The 25,643-nt window shown below is 35.4% G+C and overlaps 1 protein-coding gene across 2 annotated transcripts; it reads right to left on the reverse strand.

Annotated features, from left to right (window-relative positions):
* Positions 1-226: 226 nt before the first annotated feature.
* LOC106759245 (helicase protein MOM1) lies at positions 227-23,823 on the reverse strand. 2 transcript variants are annotated; one of them, XM_014642324.2, is made up of 14 exons: positions 23,714-23,823; positions 23,496-23,587; positions 21,923-22,464; positions 20,744-21,605; positions 19,085-19,136; positions 17,400-17,711; positions 16,764-16,937; positions 13,124-14,042; positions 12,979-12,999; positions 12,751-12,872; positions 4,882-4,986; positions 1,562-3,532; positions 1,256-1,469; positions 227-818 (listed from the first exon to the last, which is right to left on the reverse strand). In XM_014642324.2, exons 3-14 carry the CDS (start codon positions 22,434-22,436, stop codon positions 514-516), a joined length of 5,571 nt encoding a protein of 1,856 aa, XP_014497810.1. In that variant the 5' UTR covers positions 22,437-22,464; positions 23,496-23,587; positions 23,714-23,823; the 3' UTR covers positions 227-513. The 2 variants fall into 2 exon arrangements, with proteins under 2 accessions (XP_014497810.1, XP_022635425.1); XM_022779704.1 differs by lacking the exon at positions 23,714-23,823 and having other exon boundaries at positions 23,496-23,706.
* Between the last annotated feature and the right edge of the window lie 1,820 nt (positions 23,824-25,643).

A 25,643-nucleotide genomic window follows, 5' to 3' on the forward strand; every position in this document is an offset into this window, starting at 1 on the left:
CAACTCGGTGTATTGTTCTAATTTTAAAATTCGGGAACTCTTTCCTCTCCGACCCACGTGAAATATTTTAAAGGTTATTTGCCAAGGATTGTATACCGTATCAGTAATACTTTCCAGTTCAATAGAGCGAAAATGCCGAAAAGGAAAGAGAGAAAAAAAATTTAAGTCATGGTTTTCCTCTTTAAAAGGAAACTTTTTTACCGTAGAGACTTTAAAAATGTCTCCCTTTCAAACCCGAAGTTGCGTATTAAAGTTTTGCTAATTGTTTCAAGAACTATACAGCTGACCAATTCCCTGTGTTTCATCTTAATCTTCAGCCATTCATGACTCATTGTATGCTAGAGAAAATTAGGCAGACAATTAATTACATATATACACATTTTTACATAACTATAATTAGAACAAAGGGATGAAAAAAAAACTATTTCCATCTGTATCAGTACGTAAATATTTGCCCTACCATATATCATGTAAGAATCTCCCCACCACTGGGAGAAGAAAAAAAGAGTTATGTCACGGTCTAAAAGGCTGGAGATGCGGCGCAGGGGCGCGAATCTCACCACCAGGTTGAAGATTTTCGACAGGCAAAGAGATGGTGTTGATAATTGGTGATCTTGCAGCAGAAACATTGGTGGGAAATCGTGATGCACTGTAACCAGCCCGTATAGGATGTAATGTGAGCTGAGAGCTAGCACTTGTGGAGGGACCTTGCCGATTGGTCACAGAAGGACCAAAAGAAGAACCGGCAACAAGAGATGGCCAATTAGCATTCGGTTGTTGTGAGGGCGTAAGCAACTGTTGTGACGCAAAACTTGAATCTGACCATAAAATAAAGATTAGGAAAGACTCAAATCAAATCTGAATGCCCAGTGCTGCAAAGCATCCACATTTAGTTATATGAATGTCTGCTCCTGAGCAGAATAGATAAACAATGCACATATTACCCGGACAAGCGGACAAGTATATATTTCCAGACCCCCAAAAAAAAATAATGATGCAATCATTATACAACATTAATTAGTTTCAGGGCTTTAAAAAAATACATATCTATAATTCATTTGCCTATAATAAAAAGGAAAAAGGCTGGTGGAGCCAGAATTACTCATGTTTTTTGTCTGCTTGAGGATAACCACTATTACTATTAGAAACATAGTAGGAATGGAACCGAAGTGAGATTAGATTTACATAACATATCAAGTTAGGGCAATAAAAGCAACATTTAAATTTAGATCTCCAAAAAAAAAAAGCAAAATACCTTGCAGCGTTCCTGATGTAAGCGATGGTTTAAGATGTGAGCATTTAGCCCTAAAAGCATCAGCCAAAAACTTATTCATACGAACTACATTAAGACTTGTATCCAGAGCCGTCTTTCTTTCTTTGAATTCAGTTTCAATCCCTTGAATTTTAATATCGTACTTCCGGCGGAGTTCTTCTAGTTCCTTTTTAAACTCAGATTTCAAATCCATATTCTGCTCCAGAAGGAATAATAGTATATAGTCACAAAAAAAGATGACCAAAAAGTCATTGCAGAAATCAAAATATAAGCAAACCAGAAACTAACCTTTTTTTCATAGATTATCATTGTTTGATCTGCTACTTTTCGTATTCTATCCAATTCAATTTTGAGCGGATCATAATAGCTCATATGTTGATAATTGATCTCCAGAGGAATTGAAGAATTTATTGTGTTTGTAGATTGTATTCTTACTTCACTAGGTGCAACTGTATTAGGGTCTGAATATGAGGCAGGGTGCCCATGTGAATGTTCCAAGTTTGAGTCCGATTGCACATCTTGATTTGGAACCACAGTTGGCTGATGTTCAACTTCAGTTGCTAAACGAAAATAAGTTGAATTCAGGTGGGAAGACGGAAGCTCCGCAGATAGTGATTGTTGCACCTGATCGGCTGGTACAGCATCAACTGTACTAGGTACCAGTTCTGATTGTTCGGAAGAATGCAGCAATTCCTTAAACTTTTCATGGTCAGGAGTGGAGCCCATAGATAACTGCACAACTTTTTCTCGAAGATCCATGACATTAAATGTTCTGGATACTGGAGACTCTTGGGACAAGTCTGCCATGGTTTTAGGTGCTCCTTCCTGCTCTTCTGATGTGGTCCTTTTAGCCACCAACACAGCACCTGTTAAATCCTCTATATCATCAACACAATCAGCAGCTGCTGGAATACTCAAAGGAACACCATCAGCAATTTGTTGCTCCAAAAGTGGATTTGAAATGGATATATTATTTGGACCTTCATCACCTGAACAAGCAGCTTGACAAGTCCTTGGTGATAAAACCCTATCTAAACATGGGACCTCTAGTCGACCTTCATCAGACATTTGAGTCATAGATGACGGGGGATTCAAAGGAGATGCATCCTGTACACACTCGGTAAAATTGACCATCCCACTTGTTTCCGGAGGTACATCTCTAACTAATGTACAAACAGTGTCCAGTTCATTTCTAGTTTCTTGCTCATCAACTGGAATATGTCCATTAAGTATGCTAGATGAGTCTCCAGAGTTTTCATGCCACGGACTCGAATGAGTATTGTTATCAGGACCATTACTCAATCTTAATTCTCTGTGTGAAACTTCATTTACAGCACCTCCATCAGATTCATGTTCCATGGATGAAGGAGGATTCACCGCACCATCATTTTCTGTTGAATCTTTAGCATTGATAATCCCATGCTGTCCCAAATGTTCCTTTCTACACGACAAACTTACTGCAGCCCTGTTAGCAATTCTTTCATCAGATAAAGGTGAATTCTCGGTGACAGTCTCTGTGATGGCTTTAACCTTATCATCTTTACCCTTTCCCTCTGCAAAGTGATTCTTAAGAACATTGTCATGTTGTACTTGACCATAAGTCTGGAAGGACTCAACCCCAGTCCCAAGTTCCTTTGAAGCAACTATTTTAGAAAGTTCATTTTGTGCCCAAGATTCCACATCTTCTACCCAAGCAGCCTCCTTTTCTAGAAACTTCTGTTTGTCAGCTGATTGCTTGGCCTCAAGATCCTTGAGTTGTGTTTCATGCTGACATTTCAGCTCTTCAATTCCTTTTTCATATTCAAGATTCAAAACCCTAAGCTTTTCCATTCTGATAACATCATTGGGAGAGCAGGATCGTATTACAGCTGACTGGAGTTTATACCCTTCCTCAAATTTAGCCTCTTCCTCCTCAGTATGTGCCTTCAACCTTTGCTTCTCTTCCTCTTGCAAAAGGCATAGCTTCTTCAGCTTCTTTTGGCACTTCTTCTTAATTTCTTTAATACTTTTACAAATATCTTTCTTGAACAATTCAACCTCCTGTTCAACTCTGGTACATACCCCATCAGATGGTTTGGATGCGTTTGGAGAGTCCGTATCATTGTAACTTCCTGTGCGATATGAAAATATTTTCTTCAAACAACGCAGCATAGAATAAATGTAGTCCACCTCTTCTTTCTTGCACCCAAAGTTCAAATATTTTATCAGAGAGGCAATGGGGTCGAGTTTGTGCTTTAGCAAAGAAGCTGCAGTCCAACACTGAATTTTGCACGATAAAAAAAAAAAAATTATCAGTTAATGCAATTACATGAATACACGCAGTTATAAGAGGCTTGAAACAGAACTCCTGTCTACGAATTATCATGACTATTGTACTCATAAAAATATACCAAATGATATGGCATAAATGCAGACCAAGTAGTATAATATTATGTTGCATTTATGTTGTTAAGATGGTAACCGGTCTGTGAGTATGCAAGTGAAAAAGAATAAAGCAAATTTCCTTAATAGTTCCCAAAAAGAAAATTGAAGAAATTCGTATTCAACTTTGCACCTATCCTACTTTTCTTTGCAAAAGAAAATATAGAGCATGATCCTAAGGCTGATAGAAGATTTGAGAAAGGTTTGGGACTCGATTGGTAGCCAAGATATAATAGTGTGCGCTACTTGTGGTGCAGCACAAGTATTAGGCAGAGGCGGCAGCACAGGTGGCTGACCGCAGTGGCTATGGTTGCGGAACTAAAAAGTTTCATTTTGGGTTGCATATGGTAGTTTAGGTTTTTTAATTGGGTACGGGCCCAGAACATTTTTAAATTTATGGAAATCAAGGTTGCATTTGTCTTGGGTTAGGTCATGCTGCATAGACCCTAGAATTCATCTTCTTTAGGTTCAGCCTACGGTGTGATTTGCACCATGGCATGGCGATTCCACAATGTCCACAATGTCCAAAGCGGCTGCAATGCAATGCCATCCCTTCAAAATACTCTTGCCAAAAGATTATTTCATATTTTGAAATTGTAGACAAGCTAAGAATGCAAAACATAGAAAATGCAAGTTACTTCAATGTTTATCTTTTCTAGGGTCCTAGATACTAGGTGTAGCTAGATTGACTGCATGCCAAGAAGTAATTGCTCTCCAGCAAATTGATTTAGCATTAACTATTGTTGTAATACTCTCGAATATAAATAGACCACTCTGATGAGCGGAAGATACACACATCTAAATTCAGAAAATTTTTGTTTCTCATTCTTCCAAAAATATAAAACTACTCATTTGTCTTCGTCTAACAGTTTAAGCTTTTAAGATGGTTCATGATCAGGCCTTGAACTATAATTCTAGCCCAAAACCCAGATTATTGAGAATATTTGCAATACAGTGTTCATACATAAGTTTGCAAGTTCCACAAAAAAGTTACTGCAGAAAAGGAAAGGAAGTTAAAATTGTTAACTAACTAAACATGTGCTTCGGACTGTAAAAAAAGTGAAGAAATAAGCAAATAAAAACAATTTTCTTCAAGAAAACAAAAGCTATGCCAGAAAGCAATGGATAAAGAAACTAAAGGAGTGAAATTAAATCGAATAGAAGTAAATACTATAAAATATTCTTACCAGAGATAATTGAAAAGCCTGTAATATTGAAAATGGTTCCCTGTTGACATCATGGTTATTCATAACATATTCCAGAAATTTATCGATCACACTCTTGACTTTATCCTGCATTAGAAAACGAGGCCATCAGAATATTATCGATTCAGAGTAGGTTAGATTGACATAAATGCAAGTTCTACCAAATCAATAATGATACTGTTGTAATTTGAAATAATATCTTTATAATCTTTCTAATTAGAGAAAATAAATATATAATCTTTTATTTTATTTTATTTTTCTAGTTTCTCTATTTCCCTTTTTAAAAGAATTAGATTATTACAAATAGAGGGTATCAGAATGTATTTTTTATGATTGAGAATAAGAAATCAGTCTTATTTTCAACTTGGTATCAGAGTCTGTCTGATCCGCTTCCATTATCTTTGTTGTCTGCCGGCAGCCCCCTAAAAATCTCTTCTTTAACATGTGTTCTTAAAGGGCTCCACCATCTAGTTACAATTTCGTGATTCTCTCTTGCATGTGTGATGTCCCCGTTGGCCTGTGGCATGAAGGGGAGTCTATTTCCGTAGTTGTGATGTTCTAGTCAATAATTCATCAGCCTTGTTGGCGGGTGCTTTAATGCCATTGTTGCTGCAGTCAGTTGTTGTAACCTCTGCAAGTTGTCGTTGCTGCCTCAATAAGCTGTCGCATTTTCTTTGGTCAAGATTAAGAGTGTCTCTTGAAGTGCACTAGCCGTTGTTTCCGTTGTTTACCGTGAGGAGAAATATTTTTCAGCCCCTGCAGAGAACTTTCTTCTTGGACTAGAGTTTAGCCCGTACTTTTGTGATACAGTGTAAGTATCACCATTTAGGAGTCTCCAAAGTGTCTTCGGTATTTGGTGTTTTCAGTTTCTACCATCACTAACGTGAAAGGCTTTCTTCACCATCAATGCTTTGTTATAACAACTCACCTAAAATGTGGAGTTGTTCTTTGAGACCGACAGCTGAATTGACTCTTTCGATGTTATGGGATTCAGAGTTGTCCCTCGTACGAATCGGTTCTCACCAGTTCTTCCACCTACACATTTTGTTGTTCAATCGTGAGGAGGAGAAAGTTTCGGCTGTCGTAGGGTAGTGTAGTCCCTGCAAGTCTGTTGCTGTTAGCCTCTGTAGGACAGATGTTTCCTAAAGGCTTGTTGCTGTTCAGGACAGTTAAGTCCCTGAAGGTTTGTTGTTGTTTAGGGTAGTTAGTCCCTTCAGGTTTGTGGCTGCTAGCCTTTTAGTTCCAGTCGTTGCAAGATAGTGTAGTCCTTGCAGGTCTGTTGTTGTTAGCCTCTACAAGACAGTTGTTTCCTAAAGGCTTGTTGTTGTTTAAGGCAGTTAAGTCCCTGAAGGTTTGTTGTTGTTTAGGGTAGTTAAGTCCCTACATGTTTGTGGCTGTTAGCCTTTGAAGGCTTACCATATGTTACTCATGGAAATAATGTTCTTGAAGTTTTGTTGTTGTTCGCCACTATTGATGGCAATCCAGTTCCTGCAGTTTGTTGCTATTCACCACTGAAGGCCCTTCATTTGTTCTTGCAATTTGTTGTTGTTTGCTACTGCAAGTCATCATCTTTTTTTGATGGAAATCTCTCTCTCGTCCATTGCTATCCAAGTTGAAGTTTCATGGTGCTAGTTCGCTTTTGTCCATTGTTGTCCAATTTGGTTTATTGACGTTCTCTACAATTGAGTTTGTTTATTCCAAGCTTGAGAGAGAGTGTTGTAATTTGAAATAATATCTTTAGAATCTTCCTAATTAGAGGAAATAAATATATAATCTTTTAGTTTATTTTATTTTCCTAGTTTTCCTATTTCCCTTTTTAGAAGAATTAGATTATTACAAATAGAGGATATCAAAATGTATTTTTTATGATTGAGAATAATAAATCAGTCTTATTTTCAACTATAACAAGCAAGGTTCTGCTATCACATTGCTGATAGTAAGTTAGTTTCATTAAATGATATTTAAAGTCATTATCCATATCATATCTCAACGCAATCATTACTCAAATGGTTACATAATGTTAGGATATTTATATCCTATTTATCATGATTATATTGTGCCTAGGGTTACTCTAATTATCATGATTATATTGTGTCTAGGTTACTCTAATTATCATGATTATATTGTGTCTAGGTTACTCTAATTATCATGATTATATTGTGTCTAGGGTTACTCTAATTATCATTATTATATTGTGTTTAGGGTTACCCTAATTATCATGTACTCTTGTATCAATTTATTCTTCTAAATAGAAGATTATGAAAGGGATCAATCAAGCCCTTTAGAATTATTTTACAGTTTAATTCTCAAGTTGGTATCAGAGCGGGTAGATCCCGCTCTGGTTTCTGTCTCGTAGCATCTATCTGGCGCCATAGTCCACCGCTCGCTGCCTCCCGCCACCAGCCACCGTCCGTCGCCGGTCGCCGTCGTTCACCACCGCCACTGTCTGCCGCCAGCCATCGTCACAGTTTTGTCCGTCTAAACCCTTAGGATTTTCTTGTTTCTCACTAGTACGATTTGTCATCTTCAGAGATGGCGTCTGATAGTACTTTTTCCTTCTCCGGAAGTCCATCAATTACCTCCGAAAAGCTAAATGGAAAAAATTATCTATCATGGTTTGTTGCCGTTGAAATGTGGTTCCTTGGCCAAGGGCTTTATGACCACCTTGAGCGAGATGGAAGCCATGTGTCTACTGAAAAAGCTGATCAGTGGGAACACGTAGATTTCCAGTTGTGTGCCCTATTATGGCAATCAGTGGAACCCAAACTTCTTATATCTCTTAGGGCTTTCAAAACTTGTCACTCCTCTTGGAAGAAAGCTCAAAGCATTTATGCTAACGATATTCAAAGTCTCTATGACACTGCGAACAAGCTCGCATCTCTTAAAATGGCAGACCATGATATGGTGTCCTTCATTGCTGAAGCCCAATCTGCGGTCGTAGAACTCAGGATGTTTTTGGAAGTGGACCCATTAGAGGATATAAAAAAGAAACTAGACAAATATTACATGGTGTTTATCCTTCGGCCCTACATCCCGATTTTGATCATCTCAGAGATCAACTTCTAACTAGTCATGAGGTCCCCTCCACGGAAACATTGACCACTCGCCTTCTGCGTGTCCGAGTACCTCAAACCCAAGAGGCCCATGAACTAGTGGAACCATCTGTCATGGTTGCCACACGAGGAAGAGGAGGACGTGGCACTAGAGGAGGAGGACGAGGAGGTCAGGGACGTCCTCAATATGCACATACTTAAAAAGGACAGGTCACACTCAAGAGAATTGTTATTCCTTACATGGTTTCCCTTCCAAGACCGCCAATATTTCGAAGATTGAAATTTCCACTTCTAAGTTTACTAAGGATGAATATCAAGAGTATTTAAGGTTAAAGTCCAACAACTTGGCAGAACCATCTCAAGCTCCCAGTACATCAACAGCCTGCATTTCTTAATCCATGAAAGGTCAAAATCATGAGTAATTGACTCAGGTGCTTCTGATCACATGTCTGGTAATACCTCTTTGTTCTCATCTATTTCTTTTCGAGAAAAACCTCATTTCATAACCCTTGTAAATGGATCTAAAACTTCTTCCAAAGGAGTCGGTCATGTTTCCTTGTCTCCCTCCCTCAATCTCAACTCTGTCCTTTTTGTCTCTAATTGTCCTTTTAATTCAATTTTCCTAAGCCAGTTGACCAAAATGTTAAATTGTTCAATAACCTTTGATCATAAATCTTTTGTTATACAGGAGCGTGGTTCGGAGAGACGGATTGGAGAAGGATATGAAGCTGGCAGATTATACCATTATGGATCTCGTCCAAGGTTGTCCTGTGTTGCTACTCCTAATCCTAAAGTGCTACATGATCAACTTGGTCATCCTTATTTGTCCAAATTAAAAAAGATGTGTCCTGAACTTAGTGGCCTCCAAACCTTAGAATGTGAGTCATGTCAATTAGGAAAACATGCTAGATCTTCCTTTCCTTAAAGGTCTCAATCAAAATGTAATTCTTGTTTTTCCATCATCCATTCTGATATATGGAGACCTAGTCATATCTCCTCCTTTGGTTTTAGATATTTTGTTATCTTTATTGATGAATTTTCAAGATGTACTTGGGTTTATCTTATGAAAAATCGTTCTGAATTGTTAACTATCTTTACATCTGTTTTGAATGAAATCAAGAATCAATTTGGTCAAGTAATCAAAATATTAGAAAGTGATGATACAAAAGAGTATTTCTCATCCTCCTTTTCTGTCATCTTGAGTTCTCATGGTATCTTACATCAATCTACTTGTCCTTGTACACCACAGCAAAATGGTATAGCAAAACGAAAAAATAGACACTTGGTTGAAATTGCTCGTACCCTTTTGCTTGGTGCCCACATTCTTGTCCATCACTGGGAGATGCCATCTTAACTGCATGTTAGCTTATTAATAGGATGCCCTCCTCCTCTCTTGATAATAAAGTCCTTTCTCCATTCTATTTCCTAATGATCCTCTCTTTTATACATCTCCCCAAGTGTTTGGTTGTGTATGTTTTGTTCATGACATGTCTCCTGGTCTAGACAAACTCTCCGCTCGTGCTCTCAAATGTGTCTTCTTAGACTATTCTCGACTTAATAGTATATGTTGATGATATTGTCATCACAAGAAATGATGTTGTTGGAATATCTCAACTGAAAGAGTCCTTGTATAGACATTTTCAAACCAAGGATCTTGGAAGTCTCAAATACTTCTTAGGCATTGAAGTAGCACAATCAAAACATGGAGTTGTAATCTCCCAAAGGAAGTATGCTCTTGATATATTACAAGAAATAAGCATGATTGATTGCAGACCGGTAGACAGTCTCATGGACCCAAACTAGAAATTAAAGATAGAAGAAGGTGAATTATTCTCCGATTCAGAGAGGTATAGGAGGCCGGTTGGAAAACTGATTTATCTCACTATTACAAGGCCACATCTATCCTTTGCAATTGGAGTGGTTAGTCAGTTCATGCAGGCTCGATGTGTTGACCATTGGAATGCTCTCATTCGCATTCTAAGGTATGTTAAAAAGGCTCCCGGGCAAGGATTATTATATGAAGATAAAGGAAGCATTCAGGTCTCTGGATATTGTGATGCAGATTGGGCAGGTTCGCCTATTGATAGACGGTCTACTACAGGATATTGTGTTTTTCTGGGAGGAAACATTATTTCATGGAAAAGTAAGAAACANAATGTAGTAGCTCGATCAACAGCAGAAGCTGAGTATAGGGCAATGGCGTCACTAACATGTGAACTTATATGGGTGAAACAATTCCTTCAAGAGCTTAAATTTTGTGACATCNATACTATGAAGATGTATTGCGACAATCAAGCTGCTCTCCACATTGCATCAAATCCAGTGTTTCACGAGAGGACTAAACATATAGAAATTGATTGTCATTTTGTTCGTGAAAAGTTGTTGACTAAAGAAATATGCATTGAGTTTATTGGGTCCAAGTCATTAAGGGGACCTCAGATTGAGTTTATTTGTTCCAAGTTTGGTACATACAATTTTTATGCTCCAGCTTAAGGAGTGTTAGGATATTTATATCCTATTTATCATGATTATATTATGCCTAGGGTTACTCTAATTATCATGATTATATTGTGTTTAAGGTTACTCTAATTATCATGATTATATTTTGTCTAGAATTACCCTAATTATCATGTACTCTTGTATCAATTTATTCTTATAAATAGAAGATTATGAAAGGGATCAATCAAGCCCTCTAGAATTATTTTACAGGTTAATTCTCAAGTCATAACATAACAATTAATCCAACAATGACACAAAAGCACTCTCCAACAAAACTAAACAATAACCTTTTCCTCCTTTACTTCCTTCTAGTACTTCATAATTGTTCCCACGTAGACTAAAGATAAGGCCCATTTAGAGTATATAAGTAGATGCAAACCTTACCTTACAAGCCGGTTTTGTGGGATTGAGTTAGGCTTACAGTCCACTTCTTAACATGGTATCAGAATATGGTTAAAGTCTATCCTAGCGATATTTGTTGTTTGTTGAGCATATTGTTCCACACGCTATCGGGTGGACTACCCATTATTGTCTAGTCTCACACTTGAGATGTATAGACCTCAGCTTGAGGGAGATGTGTTGGCAGTCTCACATCGACTAAAGATAAGATCAATTTAAAATATATAAATGGGTGCAAACCTCACCTTACAAGCTGGGTTTGTGAAGTTGAGTTAGACTTATAGTTCACTTCTTAACAATAATTATAGACTTTAAAACACGGGCCCACAACACTATAACACCTACAATTTCCAAAATACAGGATACGACTACATGGATATATATATATATATATATATATATATATAGACACACACATTGAACATTATTATGAATTATATAAATTGAAAATCAAGATTATATTCAAAAGAATCTATAAAAAATTTAGTTAAATTATAACAATTTGAACACACTATTTCCTTATACAAAAAGATCTAGTTCATCCATCTAAAATCCAAAAAGTGTAAAGAGGATCTAAGTCATTTAAGACATTTCATCTCTTTGATGATCACCATCATTGAGACAGTAAGTTAGATTCATCCAAAGACAAATTTAATTAGAGATAGTGAAACACAAAATGTAAATGATAAATAGATTGTTTGTTTGTTTAAAGGACAAATAGAAACTTACACAAGTTTTTCTTAAAAAAGTGCCAAAGCCGCAAAAAAAATGTTTTTTTAAATTCTACATTAGCAAAATGTAAAATGTCTGACATTGATGTACATGTGTAATAAGCGTGTTGGTATCAAACACATTTCAAGCGAAGACATGGCATTGAACAGTCATGACCAAGCGTCATAGGTTATAAACTTATAATCATTAAAAACATGAACCTAATAGGACAAGAATAACTAAAATAAGTCTCCACCTATGGTTAGATCCAAATTTTATTCACATCATTACCTTAGTTACCATTCTAAATTCATTATCTTCCTTCCACTTCTAAAAGGATTTAAGCAATCTCATTAGTCCTACCACTTCAAACTAAAAGCCTACTTTTCAATTTGATACATCATTGTTGGGTTTTTACCTGACAAAGAGTACTTCAAAACAGACAATCAGAAATTCCAATTAAAAATTATTCAAGTTATCAAGTATCTTTTCAGATCAGAAGCATTTCATTCCTACTTCATTATAAGCCTAAAATTACAAGCTTCATACCATACCATCACCAGTATTAAGGCAGACGCAGTAATGCATCCAAATATCAGAATCTCAACAGGAACACTATCAAATCAACAAAATTCTAAAAGCCTTTGATAAGCACCTAAGCGCTTGGGAAAGCTATCATCAAAAGCTAACTATAAAAGGTGGAGAATCAAACACTTGCTCAATTGAGCATCCCACAACACTCTAATTTCCCTCCACCCCTCAAATAATACAGAACTAACTATCATAGCACTAGGCTTAAGAGCCAATGTCTCAACAACTTTCACTGAAAAAACCCTTCACTCAAATCCCTTGCTGGTTAGAACCCTTTTTGAGACATGGACAATCGGCTTTGATACCAACTGATAAGTACATAAGCACATGGAGAACCCACCCCAATAGCAAGCTATTAAGGGAGAAGAACCAAGCACTTACGTAATCTATCGAGCATCCCACACAACTCAATAATATGCAAGTTCCTATCAGCCCTTTACATCAAATAATGTTGCTGAACTGACAATATTTATACACAATCACACTTAATCAACAAAAACAATCTGGTAATTAGAATGCAACCATAAAAAGAGGAAAGGATCAAGGACCAAAGAAGGAAACGAGGTAAAACTTAACAAAGGGAAAACATATTTCATACCGGAAGAAGAAGTAAATCACAAAGCTTTGTGATCTCTGGCTTCAGCAAAATATGTAAGCTACTCTGCTCATCATGCAGTCCGCTTTTTCGCTCAGATTCAAAATTGTCTCCTTGAGATCTATCTGACATTTGGTCAAGCAACCAGATTGAGTTAGGGCCATAAATAATTGACATGGAATGGATTACCAGAACAAGTAGTCAGACTATGCAAGAATTGAGAAGCATTACCCACTAAATCTCCAGGTGTTCCTGCAAAATTATTTATTGGTTTCAGAAGTTATAATATATATAAAAAAAAGGCTTACAATAGTTGTTACTAATTGGCAACTTCATTGAACAATGAAAGGTCAAAGTAACAAATGACACCACTAACCTGCCTTGCTACCAGCGGGTAACTTTTCATCTTCAAATTTTGAAGGCTGATCAACAATATTAACTTTCCTGCGCTTCTTTGCTGCTCCTTCACTTACATTATCAGGCCCATTGACTGAACTCTCAAAATGATGAACTTTCTTCCTGCTCCGCTGAGATGAATTATTTAAATACTTCCACTGAAACTGTTTTCCATCCAAAAGTTTTGTCCAAAAAAATTGGGATGGCTCTTCATCCAGTGACCCAAGTTTTAGCTCCCCATGCAAAGAAAAATTTCCGTGGTATGTTCCCCCATTTTGCTGCACTTTCAATAAGATTGAACTGTTGCTTGAATCAATATGTTCTCCATCCTGAGATAGCAGAGATGAGAATTCATGCATTGCTTCTTTTAGAAATGGTCGCCCAAACAAGGATTTCACATTTGATGCAGAAGTTTCACCATCATGAAAAGCTTTGAGTTCATTAAATAGACAAGAAGCACCCCACATCAACAGCATATGACTGGTACTCCAGTTTATGTTTTGTAAATTGGAGTCAATTATTGACTTACATTGCTTAGCAAGGATTAAGGCTTTTTCTTCAACAGTGAAAGTTGAATATAACCGGAATATTTTTATGAATTCAAACTGTGAATCAAGTGTTATTTTCTGAAGGGACCTTATATCATTCATTGGGTTCCAATCACTATCAAATATAATAACAGAATCAACAGACGACAATTTAATGCTTGGAAGGCAAGCACATGTTTCTAACAAAAACACAAATCGTTTGTTGTTCTTGTCATTAAATTCCTTCATAGCAGCTTGTCTCTTGGAAGGTAGAATATTTTTATCAATTCGTTCATACGAATCTGGACCAAATCTTTGTCGAAGTAGGTCTTCCAAATAATTTCCTATAACTCTTCCAGAACCTCCAATAGACTGCAAATTCAGTAATAAACTAACATGATTCAATGAACTATCTTCCCCAAAGTGAAGAAATAAAGTATAAGAAAAAGTGGGACAACATGGTCTCATTTAACAACAGACACACATGCATGCGAGAAAATTAAAGGAAACAGGCAAAACAGACCTAAACAGAAAAATGTGACCTCCAAGTCTTAGTAAGATGTATCTATGAATAAAATCTTGTGAACAAACCTTTCTGATAGCCCTCTCACACATACAATCCCAAAAAATTTTAATAACTAAAGAAAACAGATGAAAAATTGGCTAATTGAGAATTAATAACATACCAAAATATATGTGTGTGCATGTATAAATAGCCCATATAAGCTTTAAATAGAGATTGATAGTTTGTGTTGGGATATTTGATAAAATCATGGTATATTGGCAATATATATAATTATAGATTCAGTTCTCTTTCTATTATTTCCGCAAAATGATTGATTCTACTTCTCAGTTCTAATCAGTAAATGTATGGATTGATTCTATTATCCTTAGGAAGTTAAATTATTTCCTCAGAATATAAGTTGCCTGCTTTGTGCAAGGCTTCTCTATTTCCCAAAGGAAATAAGCATTTGATCTCCATAAAGAGATCAGTAAGTGGGTTGTTTAGTCCATATTATATAGGAGCGTTTTCTTTTTCGTCTCTTCAGTACTTGAAGTCAAACTTAGGAAAAGGCTACTGTCCAGGAAAGAAGACACTTTTACCTGGTACTAAATTTCTCAACGAAGGTTTGGTATCTTGAAGAAGAAAAATATAGGATAGAAAATCTCATTCATGTGCAGAAACTGAATTTCAAACCCTTACTCAAGGTGTGTATAAAGGAAACTCAAAAAGAAAATCATACCAGACGGCCTTAAAACTAAGGTCGACATCCCTATGTAATTGTAATGTGATAACAAGTCAATCATGCCCATACTCCGGTAGAACATAATAGGATTATCAGGCACTTCATCAAACTGAGGTAATGCAATGCGGCAATGAGAATGTAATTGCCATGATTTTATCAATAAAATAAATTTTTACTTTCTTGCATGGTTGAAGTAAAGTAAGAGTAAAAAGCAAAATGCTATGGTAAGATCAAGCGTAGAAGCAAAATTGAGTCATCACTCAAGGGGCATGTGAATTGTTGCAGATGATTATTGTTCTCAATGAACTCAAAATAAAGGATCTCCCAACAAGACTATTTAGTAAAAGGTTTGCCCCCAACATTGCTCACAATCCAGATAGACTTCAAAGGACAAAACATAGAGAAACAAATTCACATTATCAAAGAAATATTAAAGAACCCATTAATGGATGCAATTAGAGATTTCAAAAGGAGTTCAAATATGTGAGCCAACACGACTCATCACAGATTTGAGTCGGATTAGATTCGAAAAAATTCAGCTTTTTTAAAAGTGGATTAAAGCCTACCTCACTTAACCCATGAATTAAACGGGTTCAAGTCGTGAGTCATGTTGAAGGTGAGTTGATCCATAACCCACCAATATCAATCTTTTATTATTTTTTTACCATTTTTTCATAAGTGATTTGTCATAACTATTTACTACTTCTAATTATGTAGGTTAACAACTTGATTTTTTCAAATACTAGAATATTGTTCAATAATATTTGAATAATTTGGATGTTTAATTTATTTATTTGTCAATTATATAGGTTGACACTTTAATTTTCAACTCCTATCTTATAATAATGTTTTATAGAATAGGTTATTATTTTGGGTCGAGCTGGGTTGCAAAGTTTGATTCATCAAAGAGTGAGTCAGGTTGAGCTTACTCAGGTTGAGCTTACTCATATTCAACTCAACCCGTTGTGAGCAAACCCACGTGAGCCAGATTGGTTCATTTTGACACCCCTAGATACAATGTAGGTCCCTTCAGGCCTCTAGTTAGCTAATGTATTCACCAAAGGACTTCTATAGAACAATTTAGGGATCTCACCTTGAAGGGTAGTGTTGTTATACAAACTAATAGAATTTAAAATTAGTCCCTTCAAATTCTTAGGCTCTTGGGCGGCATAAAGTCTTGTCTCTTGAGAACATAGCACAACAAAATGGTAGAACACATCAACCTAGGGAAGCTACAGGACTTTAACCATGACATCACAGCCAAAACCCATCTCCCTGCCCACACCCCAAATTTCTGAGCTATAGAGTCCATTTTTGCATTGTTTTCATGATTCACTTTTTTTATTCAAAACACATGAATTGCACCCTGAATTCTCTACAAGAAAAAACAAGTATGACCTCTGCTTTCATCTCTCACATCTATCCTAGCTCAGCAGTATTATTTCCAGCTAACCCAAGTATTTTCTGATAGACCACTGCTCTCCAACATAAGGATCTCCGTTCACTCAGCTCTTTGCTCATAAGCCTTCATACTGTTTTTCAATTTCTTTTGACTCTCCCCACACGTATTTTACGTGTTCCATTCTTATCTATTAATTCCGTCTTTTATTTATCACTTCACTCCAATGTTCTCATGCCAGTTAATATGAATATGCCTTTAGTTGTGAATAGTTTTTAGCATTTATAAATCTATAATATAAAATCTTATATATGAAAGTCACCCAACTACGGCATTTTTGTGGTCAGCCACTCCTCACTGTGATTGATAACTATGAAGCTAAAGAAACTAATAAATGATGATGTAAATTTAATGACTTAATGGGTAGACAGTCCGCAAAATGTGTACCTGAAAAAGAATGAGCACCCTTAAATCCTTTTTTCTCAACTCCTCAAGCATTGAATCAAGAAGTTGCAACTTGCCACTTGCTTTTAAATCAAAATCAAGATACTCAGTCGGTTTGAGACCCTTGTTAAGAGAAGGTTTCAATTCTGGACCAACAAGATAGGGATGACTACAGCACTGTCAAGAGATACCACAAGAAAAATAAACTATTAAGAAAATAGAAAAGCATATGACAGCTCTGGAGTTGATGTAAAAAAGTGTAAAGGAACACCAAATCAAATAGAAAAAAAGTACACGTTAGCATATCAAATTCATTTTAGTCATGAATTAGCAACATTTAATCAGAATTAACATCATGCAGCACAGGATGCTAAAATGAATTCAATATAAAACATAATAAATTTTTATTAATAATACTGAATTGTTTATATTGATGTCATACTCATTGTAATTATCTAGCTCAATAGTAAGAACTTGTTAACAGTTTAGCACTAAACACCTAATAATAATAAAAACATTATTTCAGATGGTGCAACCAAATATTGCAGCATAAAACATCTAGATTCTAAACAAAAAACAACTTTATATTCTCTTCGATGTTATAATATGATGCAATTTATTCAGAAAGTACAACCTAACCTTCCGAGTTAATATAAGAACATCATGGACAGCCTCGACGCTATCAACCTTTGATGAGGAGCGCAGAATAGAAGCATTTGACAGTAAAATAGAACAATACTGTTCAAGCTGCAGATTAGATATTTGTACAGGAACCCAATACTCAACAAACCTAAAGGAGTCAGACTTGCATCTGTATGGATTATGACTTGACAACCTCTCCTTCAGTTGAGTGACACTCTTCATAGAATTAGTTATTAAACCAACTTCTTTTTCATTATCAATTTGAAAGTCCTGCAGCATGCTTGCAGCAATAGAATCCCCGTCTTCAAGCTGATAAAAAATACCAAGAGATCAAAGATGTACCCACAGATAAGCGTAAACAATCATTATGTATGTGTGAGAGAGAGAGTATGTGAGTGCACTTGTGGGGCAGGTTTGTGCAAATATACATGATTAGTTAACTACACCAACTTGTCTATCTACATATAGGATTCTGATCAATAAAATGTTACTCTTGTTTTTGTCACAAGATAAGTGCAAGAAGATTGCCACTTACTTATGCCACAAGATAAAATCCCAAATCTGAACTAAGACATAGATTCTATCTCAAAGAAGAAATGCAAATCAATCTTGTTTCATTAATGAAAGGTGTGTTTTACAAAGGAGGCCATAGGTTGCTAAGAACTGCATAGCACACGGCCAAGGAAGCTTAGGTCCCACATCACTCAATTCTCGATCATCCTAAAGGTATATAACTGACTTTCTGTTCTTTTATTAGTTGTAACTGACATAACTACTTCTCTGATCTATATATAGGATTCTCTAATAGAGAATTACAAACTCTTTAGAACGTACATATTCCATTCAGTATCAATACAATTTTCTTTCGACACACCAGATATATCTTTGTAGGCTATTGGAGTATAATTCTACTCTATATGAACATTTTGGTTCATAAGTACAGTAGTATAATAGGGTGTTATCTGTCAGCTACTGTCTGACAGCTGTCATCTCTAACTAAAATTTGATATCAGAGGTTGCAACAACTATACTATATAAACCTCATGTAATGTTACAACAGTACTAATCAATAATACAATATACAAAAAGTCTTTCTCACTCTAAAACTCGATATTAGAGATGTAACTGGGTTGCCCTATACCTACAAACCCGTCCAACCCAACCTAAACCAATTACATTGATGTTTTTGGGTAGGGTAACAGGTTCATACATTTTAAATTTAATGAACCGAACTCCATAAACATATTAATAAAAATACTATTTGTCCAATAATTTTGTTATAGAAATTTATATTTTATCATGTGAGAATTAATTTATGTATGTATTGTAGTATTTTTGTTACCTGACAAATATTAAAGAACATCGAAAATATTTACTAGGCAATTTTTTCTTAATAGGTTATATTTTTCTTTTAAATTACTCAACCGGATTATCCAACCCAATTATGATTGAATTAGGTAGCTAAATAAAGAAAAGTAAACCCAACCAAACTCTACTAAATTTAATTGGGTTCGATTGAAAATTAGATTGAACTTGAACCAGCCCAGGCCACTTGCACCCCTACTAAAGGAATCAGTTTTATCCATCCAACCCTGGTCTGACTGATTTGCATAATACAAGTACAGTTGCAGATTACATCACATGCTTAATACTAACAATGAAGAACAGAGAATCTGACCAACCTCGGTAGTAGAAGGGTTACAAGACTCACTGACTACAGGATTATTATCCAACCTGCAAAGAAAAGAACAAGTTATTTAGGCCTGAAAACACCAAATAAGTCAAAATGTAGGTAAATCCTCATGAACTGGTCAGAAATAATGCAAGGAACAGACGCTACAATTCCTGCAAAAATATTCCATCTACATATTTCTGCAATCAAAAATAGAATTAGAAAGGGTTTGGTGAATAGAGGTCACAGGGACACCTTACAGCTGCATATGACTTGTTTCCAAGCAGAAATCAGCCATATGTAGTCACTGGTAAGAATACCCAACACTTTCCAAGACCATGATGTATGACAACACCATAATGTACAAGGACAAAAGGTGCTTATTAGACACATTGCATTTTATGTGGATTTCATATACATTTCCAATTTCAACTAAGTACAACTGAATGACTATCTGCTAAGTCAGTAGTTAGTAAAACAGCTAGGTCATAGAAATTCTAATATCACTGTATTTCAAAAATAAGGGAGTTTTAACAGAGTATCATATCTCTCTCACTGGCTCTGATAAGACCTTTAACAACAGCACCAGTACTTGCTTTACCAGATTCCTCTCAAACATTTCATGTGGAATGTGATGCCGCAGCAGGTAGGGGTATTGGGGCTGTTTTGTCTCAAAATTATAGGCCTATTGCTTATTTTAGCAAGGCTTTAAGTGATTCTTTTTTCTCCAAGTTTATTTATGAGAAGGAACTAATGCCTTGGTGCTAGCAATTCAACATTGGAGACCTTTTTTTCTCCGAGTTTACTTGGGCAACGATTTGTGGTTCCTGTGGCTTTTCGCCTCCAACTGCCAGCGACGACCCGAATGCTGTCTTCCATGTCTCTCAACTTAAACATGCCATAGGTACCCATTAAGTTGCACAGAACCTTCTAGCAGAACTCTTTTCAAAGTCTTGAATTCCAGGATGCAGCAGCTCCATGGGATATCAGAACCTCAGCTTCTTATTCAATGGAATTCGAGAGGACCCGAAGGTGCTACATGGAAAGATGAAGGGATCATTCGTGATAGTTCCCAGACTTTCGCCTTGAGGACGAGGTTATTCGGAGTCTAGGGAGTACTGATAAGACCTTTAAGGTGTATGTTAGGAAAAATGTTCAAAATCAGAAGTTTCATGACAGTTAACGGTGGTTGGGCAGTTTAGGGGTGGTTAGAGGTAGTTATTAAGTTTAGTAAGGGTGATCTTTTAAGGAGGAAATGGTTCCTCCTGGTGGGTGTGTTGTATTTTCGTTTTTGGAACAGGACTTGTTCTGTGTAGAAGGGATTTACTTTCCTTGGAAGCTGATGAATGTTTTCTGTATTATGTTTTCTTTAATTAAAGTATTATCTTATGTTGTGTAGTAAGATTTGAGTGCTTATTTCTTTACTGAATCTGAAATTTTGGTTTCTTGTTCCCAAGAAACCTAACAGGCTCCATTCCATCTTATTTATTTTTTATCATGTTGCAATTCTATCAATGCTTACCACAAAATATCAAGCAACATTCATCAAATGAATAATATAATATAGAACTTATGATTCAAGAATTTGAAAATACCCTAGAAAAGAATATAATAATAGAGATGCCATGCAAAATCAAGAATAATGAGATGTATGACAAGTAACAAATACCTTATCCGCTTGGAATGTGAACCATCAGTCCCCATTATATTGCCGCCTAGAACTGAAGGGCTACTGCAACTAGGAACAAAGTTGCAGTTGTTACCCTTAGCCAATGTGGTAGAAACATCTGAATCCATGTCTACCATAATTCCCTTTCTTTTAGAAGGTACCAATTTGTCACCACTACTATCATACCCAACACTATTTCCGATTAAGACTTTAGGCTGAATGCTTTCAGGCACCAAACCAGTCCCAAAAGTCGCAGCGTTAGATGGTGCTGACAATCCTAGAGACACGATATTTTCAACTAGGTCTTTCATTGGATCACTCAGCCCATGGTCAACTATCATCTCTTTTGATTTTCCATCTCGAGGTAGTTGCACACCATTCTTCGAATTGCTTGATGGAAATGTTTCTTCTCTGTGGTGATCAGGCTGAACCTTTTCAGATACCAAACCAGAATCAGAAATCACGTTGCAGTTGTCAGCCTTTGCCAAGGTGGCAGCAACATCTGTATCCACACCCACAGTGATTTCCTTGCTCTCAGAAGGTATCAATTTTTTACCTCCATCATCTTTAACAGTGTTCCTGATACAATCTTCATACAATATCCTTTCAGATGTCAAACCTGCCTCATAAGTTGCAGCATTAGATGGTGCCAATGAATCCAGAGTTACGGTATTATCAACCAGATCTTTCACAGGGCCACTCAACCTAGAGCTAATTCTCATCTCTTTTAGCTTTCCATCTTTAGATGGTAGTGCACCATTCTTGGAGACTTCACAATCAGAATGACAACCTTCAAAGCACTGGACAATTTTATCTCGAATATTGTTGGCACATTGATTTGACTTGTCAATCCTATCAGGCACTGTAAGGCAATCTTCTCAGGCAAGCAATTAAAAATGATAGATAGTTAAACAAAACCTAATAACCATTATCAAGCCTCACTCAGCAAACATTGACTTGTCTTAATTGTGATAAGTAAACAAAAAATCCAACAAGAGACTTGAAGAAAGGCCTAGCATTAGTAGCACCTTTAACTACTTTTATTACATGATGGTGTATATAACAATAACCATAGTATTAGCATGGATTTTTCTGACATTTATATATGTAACAAGACTAACAGGGTTCAGAGAAAACAAAATTTTTAAAATAAGAATGACACCAGGCATCTAGTATTACCTTCTTTTGGCAATTCAAAGAGAGACCGGTACATACGGGCAGTCATTCGCCTTACTTTAACCTGCGGTGTTCCAAGATCTTGTTCCTCATTTTCCTTTACTTCTTTGGCTTCAAATGTCAACTGTCTCACACTCTTCTCTTTTTTTGGCTTAGGGTTTGAATTCAATGAACCTGAGCTTTTAGAATCAGAATTACTAGTAGAAGAGTAACTCCCAGTCCTTCCAGATCTTCTCAAAGGACTTGGCATGTTCTTTTTTCCAACCAATTCAGATCTCTTTTTATCCACCGGTATCAGTGTTGCTCCCTTTTTAAATTGCCTGGACTTATTATTAGTACTTGAAGGATCAGAATTTATACTCCTTGATGATTTCCCTCTAGGAGACCGTCTGAGAGCAGCTGCATCTGATACAGTAGGATGTAATTGTTTTTTTCCCTTCTCAGCATTTTGTGTGACTCTCCCATATTTATTATCTTCATCCTTAGCACTGTCACTAAAACGAATACTATTTACCATTTGTTTAGCTGTACACTGCGTGTGAGACCTACAAAATAATACTTCAGATCAGTATAGAGACACAGAAACCATCACACAGTCCTTTAGGTTGAGCCAAAGCATAAAGAAAAGCTATGCTGATGATGAAGCAAGGTGGTAAATGGGGAAAGGGCTCATGGTTTTGGTGAATTGGTGATGGTGGCATGGTGTTTTGATGATGCTCTTAAAGAGGTTGGACCAACTCTTAGAGGAAGATGGCTAGGACAGACCACATAGAATACTCTAGACTTGACTTTAAAAACTAATAGAATGACTCAACAATTTAGCAGCATTACATAACTAATCTCAAAGTGGAAATACAAGGGTGGAGACACCTCTATTTATAAGCTTAGGGTGTCTCCAAATTATAGAAACAAAACCCTAAAAACACAAGCTAGACCTAACTTGAAGACCAAGGTGAAAATCCCCTCCAATACGAGGAGAACATGTGACTACTACCTACAAAGAATTCTCTCCATTCAAAGATGTAGTACCCATCATAGTATCAACTGAGAGGGGTAATAGAAAGAATATAATCAATTAAAATTCAGCCATTTATCATTATTCAAGTTGGAGTTGTGGAAAAATAAATAAAGCAATAACATAAATTTATATTATCACAAAAAGAGGGCGAGAAGATATGTTTAGCTAGAATTATTATCCACGAGTTAAAAAATAAAAGAAAAGAAAATATGTGTTATTCAAGTAGTACAATGTAAAAGCAATCATCTCAAAAACGCAACCGAATCAATCTACTTGTAGGGAACATATCAATCTCTGTAAGACAAATCATCCCAACCAACATAGACACACTAATCATCGCAAATGCAGATGAAGAAAACGAATAACATCATAGAAGAAATAAGCGGAATCTGTACATGCAAGGATGAAACGGATACAAATGATATAGATACAGCGTATAAAATTCACCAGTGAACAATGGGAAAACGGAAAGCTTATTCTAGCTTATATTTAAGAAGCTTATAAAAGTGCCAGCCACATCAAACAAAACGGAATGCAGAGGAATTCGGAGGGTTTTACCTTTCAATGAACAATCAGAACTGCGAACCAATGCGAATGTCGCCACTACTCGCCACAAGTTCGGTTCGATTATTCAAACAAACCCTAATTCACTGACAGTGGGAAATTACAGAGACGTTCATCAGCAGCAACATAATGATCGAAGAGGTTAAGAGCAAAAAGAAAAACTCAACAAAAATAATGAAAAAAGAAAACAACAGAGAGAGACCATAACCAACCTGCATCAAAGACAATGTTGAGAAATTTTTTTATTAGGGTGTGTTACGTGAATTTATGGCACTCTATATTCTCAGCTTTTCTATTTATTTTGAATTAAATTCCAAACGAGATCCTCGAAAATGGGTGAATTTCTTTTTTCAGGAGAAATTTATATTGAAATATAATTATGCTTTTGATATTTCCTTTTAAAATTTACATTCATTTGTTGACAATTATCTTTAATAATATAACAATATATATTAAAATTTCAAGTTAAAGATAAAATGAATATAATTAAAATATTATTATTTTAAGTTATAATATAGATATTATTTTAGTAGTGTAAACTTATTATGGCTACTCATGTATATTCGTACAAAAACTAAAACTGGGTAATGATGTGGATCATACAACCAATCACTGGATAATGAGACAAGTTTAACCCATTGTCCTGAATTCAAATTTGGAATACGTAATTGACTAAATACTCAAAAGGAAAAAAATAACTTTTATATGTCAAAAAAAAAAAATATATATATATATAGTATTTTAACTTTTAATAATAAATATCTTTTTATGCATTTTGTAATCGCTAAAATTTTATTAGTTTTCTTAAATTTCACTAGTATCTTTTATTTTACTAAATATTATAATGTTTACTTTTTTATTTGTAATTTTTATTATAATGCATTAGTAGATATGTATGCACTTAGACGTAACATCGTTTTTTTTTTTTCACTTTCCTACACACATAATCTTATTTTAAATAATTTTTTTTTAAAAGTAAAATCTTCACCACTTTACTTAAAATTCAATTAAAACGAAAATTCACTTCTTATATCATTATTCTTTTATTAACTTGATAAAATTTAAAAGAAGAATCAAATATAAGTTCTAGCACTATCCACATATTTATCTTAACGCCAATATAATAAGATACTCTCATATAAAAATAATATAATCATAAACATGAAGATAAACTATCATAACAAAACAAAAATCTCAATTTTAAAAATATCCAATTTAAAAAAAAGTTTAAATCATTTAGTTGTCCCTATTTTCGAGAGGTTTTCCCATTTTGATCCTCGTCTTATTAGAATTCCCAATTGAGTAAGTGCTAATTTCAATCAATTAAGCCCTTACCGTTAAATTTAGTTAACAGGGTTAACTTTTTTGCACAGCTGGAAGGATGACGTGTTAATCTCCGTAAACGTGACCTATTTAGAGTTGAATGACATGAATTAGAGTTGAAATTGATTGAAATTAGCACTTATGGGACTCAATTCATGTCACGTTTGAACTCTAAATAGGTCACGTTTATAGAAATTAACAGGTCATCCTAAAGTTAATCTCGTTAACTAAATTTAATGGTAAGGGCTTAATTGATTGAAATTAGCACTTATAGGTACTCAATTGAGAATTCTAATAAGAGGAGGATCAAAATGGGAAAACCTCTCAAAAATAGGAGCAACTGAATAGTTTAAACCTTAAAAAAATAATAACTTTTTCGGAAATTATTTTCTTTTATTAAAAGTAAAACAACAATAATTTATCATATTAAACTCTTAAAAAAAAATTGAATCATATATAAGCAATCTTAAAAACTTTTATTTTTCCTAGTAAAAGTTTTTTCAAAATCACTTTTACACATTTCAAAGTTATTTAAAAATTTAGATAATTGAAAACAATTCACCAATAACTTTTAAAGTCTTTATTCATAAGGTTCTTAATATAGAAATATTTGTTCTCTAATTTTGACACTCATGAGTCAAGTACCAACCCTTTAAGAACTCTCCAGTCCATTCAGTTACCCATGGAAATAGATCCTTTCAAGACACTCACTCAAGAAACACACTCTCAATAAAAGAACCTAGTCCTAACAAACAACTTAGCCCTAAACATAACTCAAACAACACTCACATGGAACTACTCATATGCATTCAATCAAAA

Source organism: Vigna radiata, chromosome 4 (assembly GCF_000741045.1).
Source record: "Vigna radiata var. radiata cultivar VC1973A chromosome 4, Vradiata_ver6, whole genome shotgun sequence".
Taxonomy (NCBI): domain Eukaryota; kingdom Viridiplantae; phylum Streptophyta; class Magnoliopsida; order Fabales; family Fabaceae; genus Vigna; species Vigna radiata.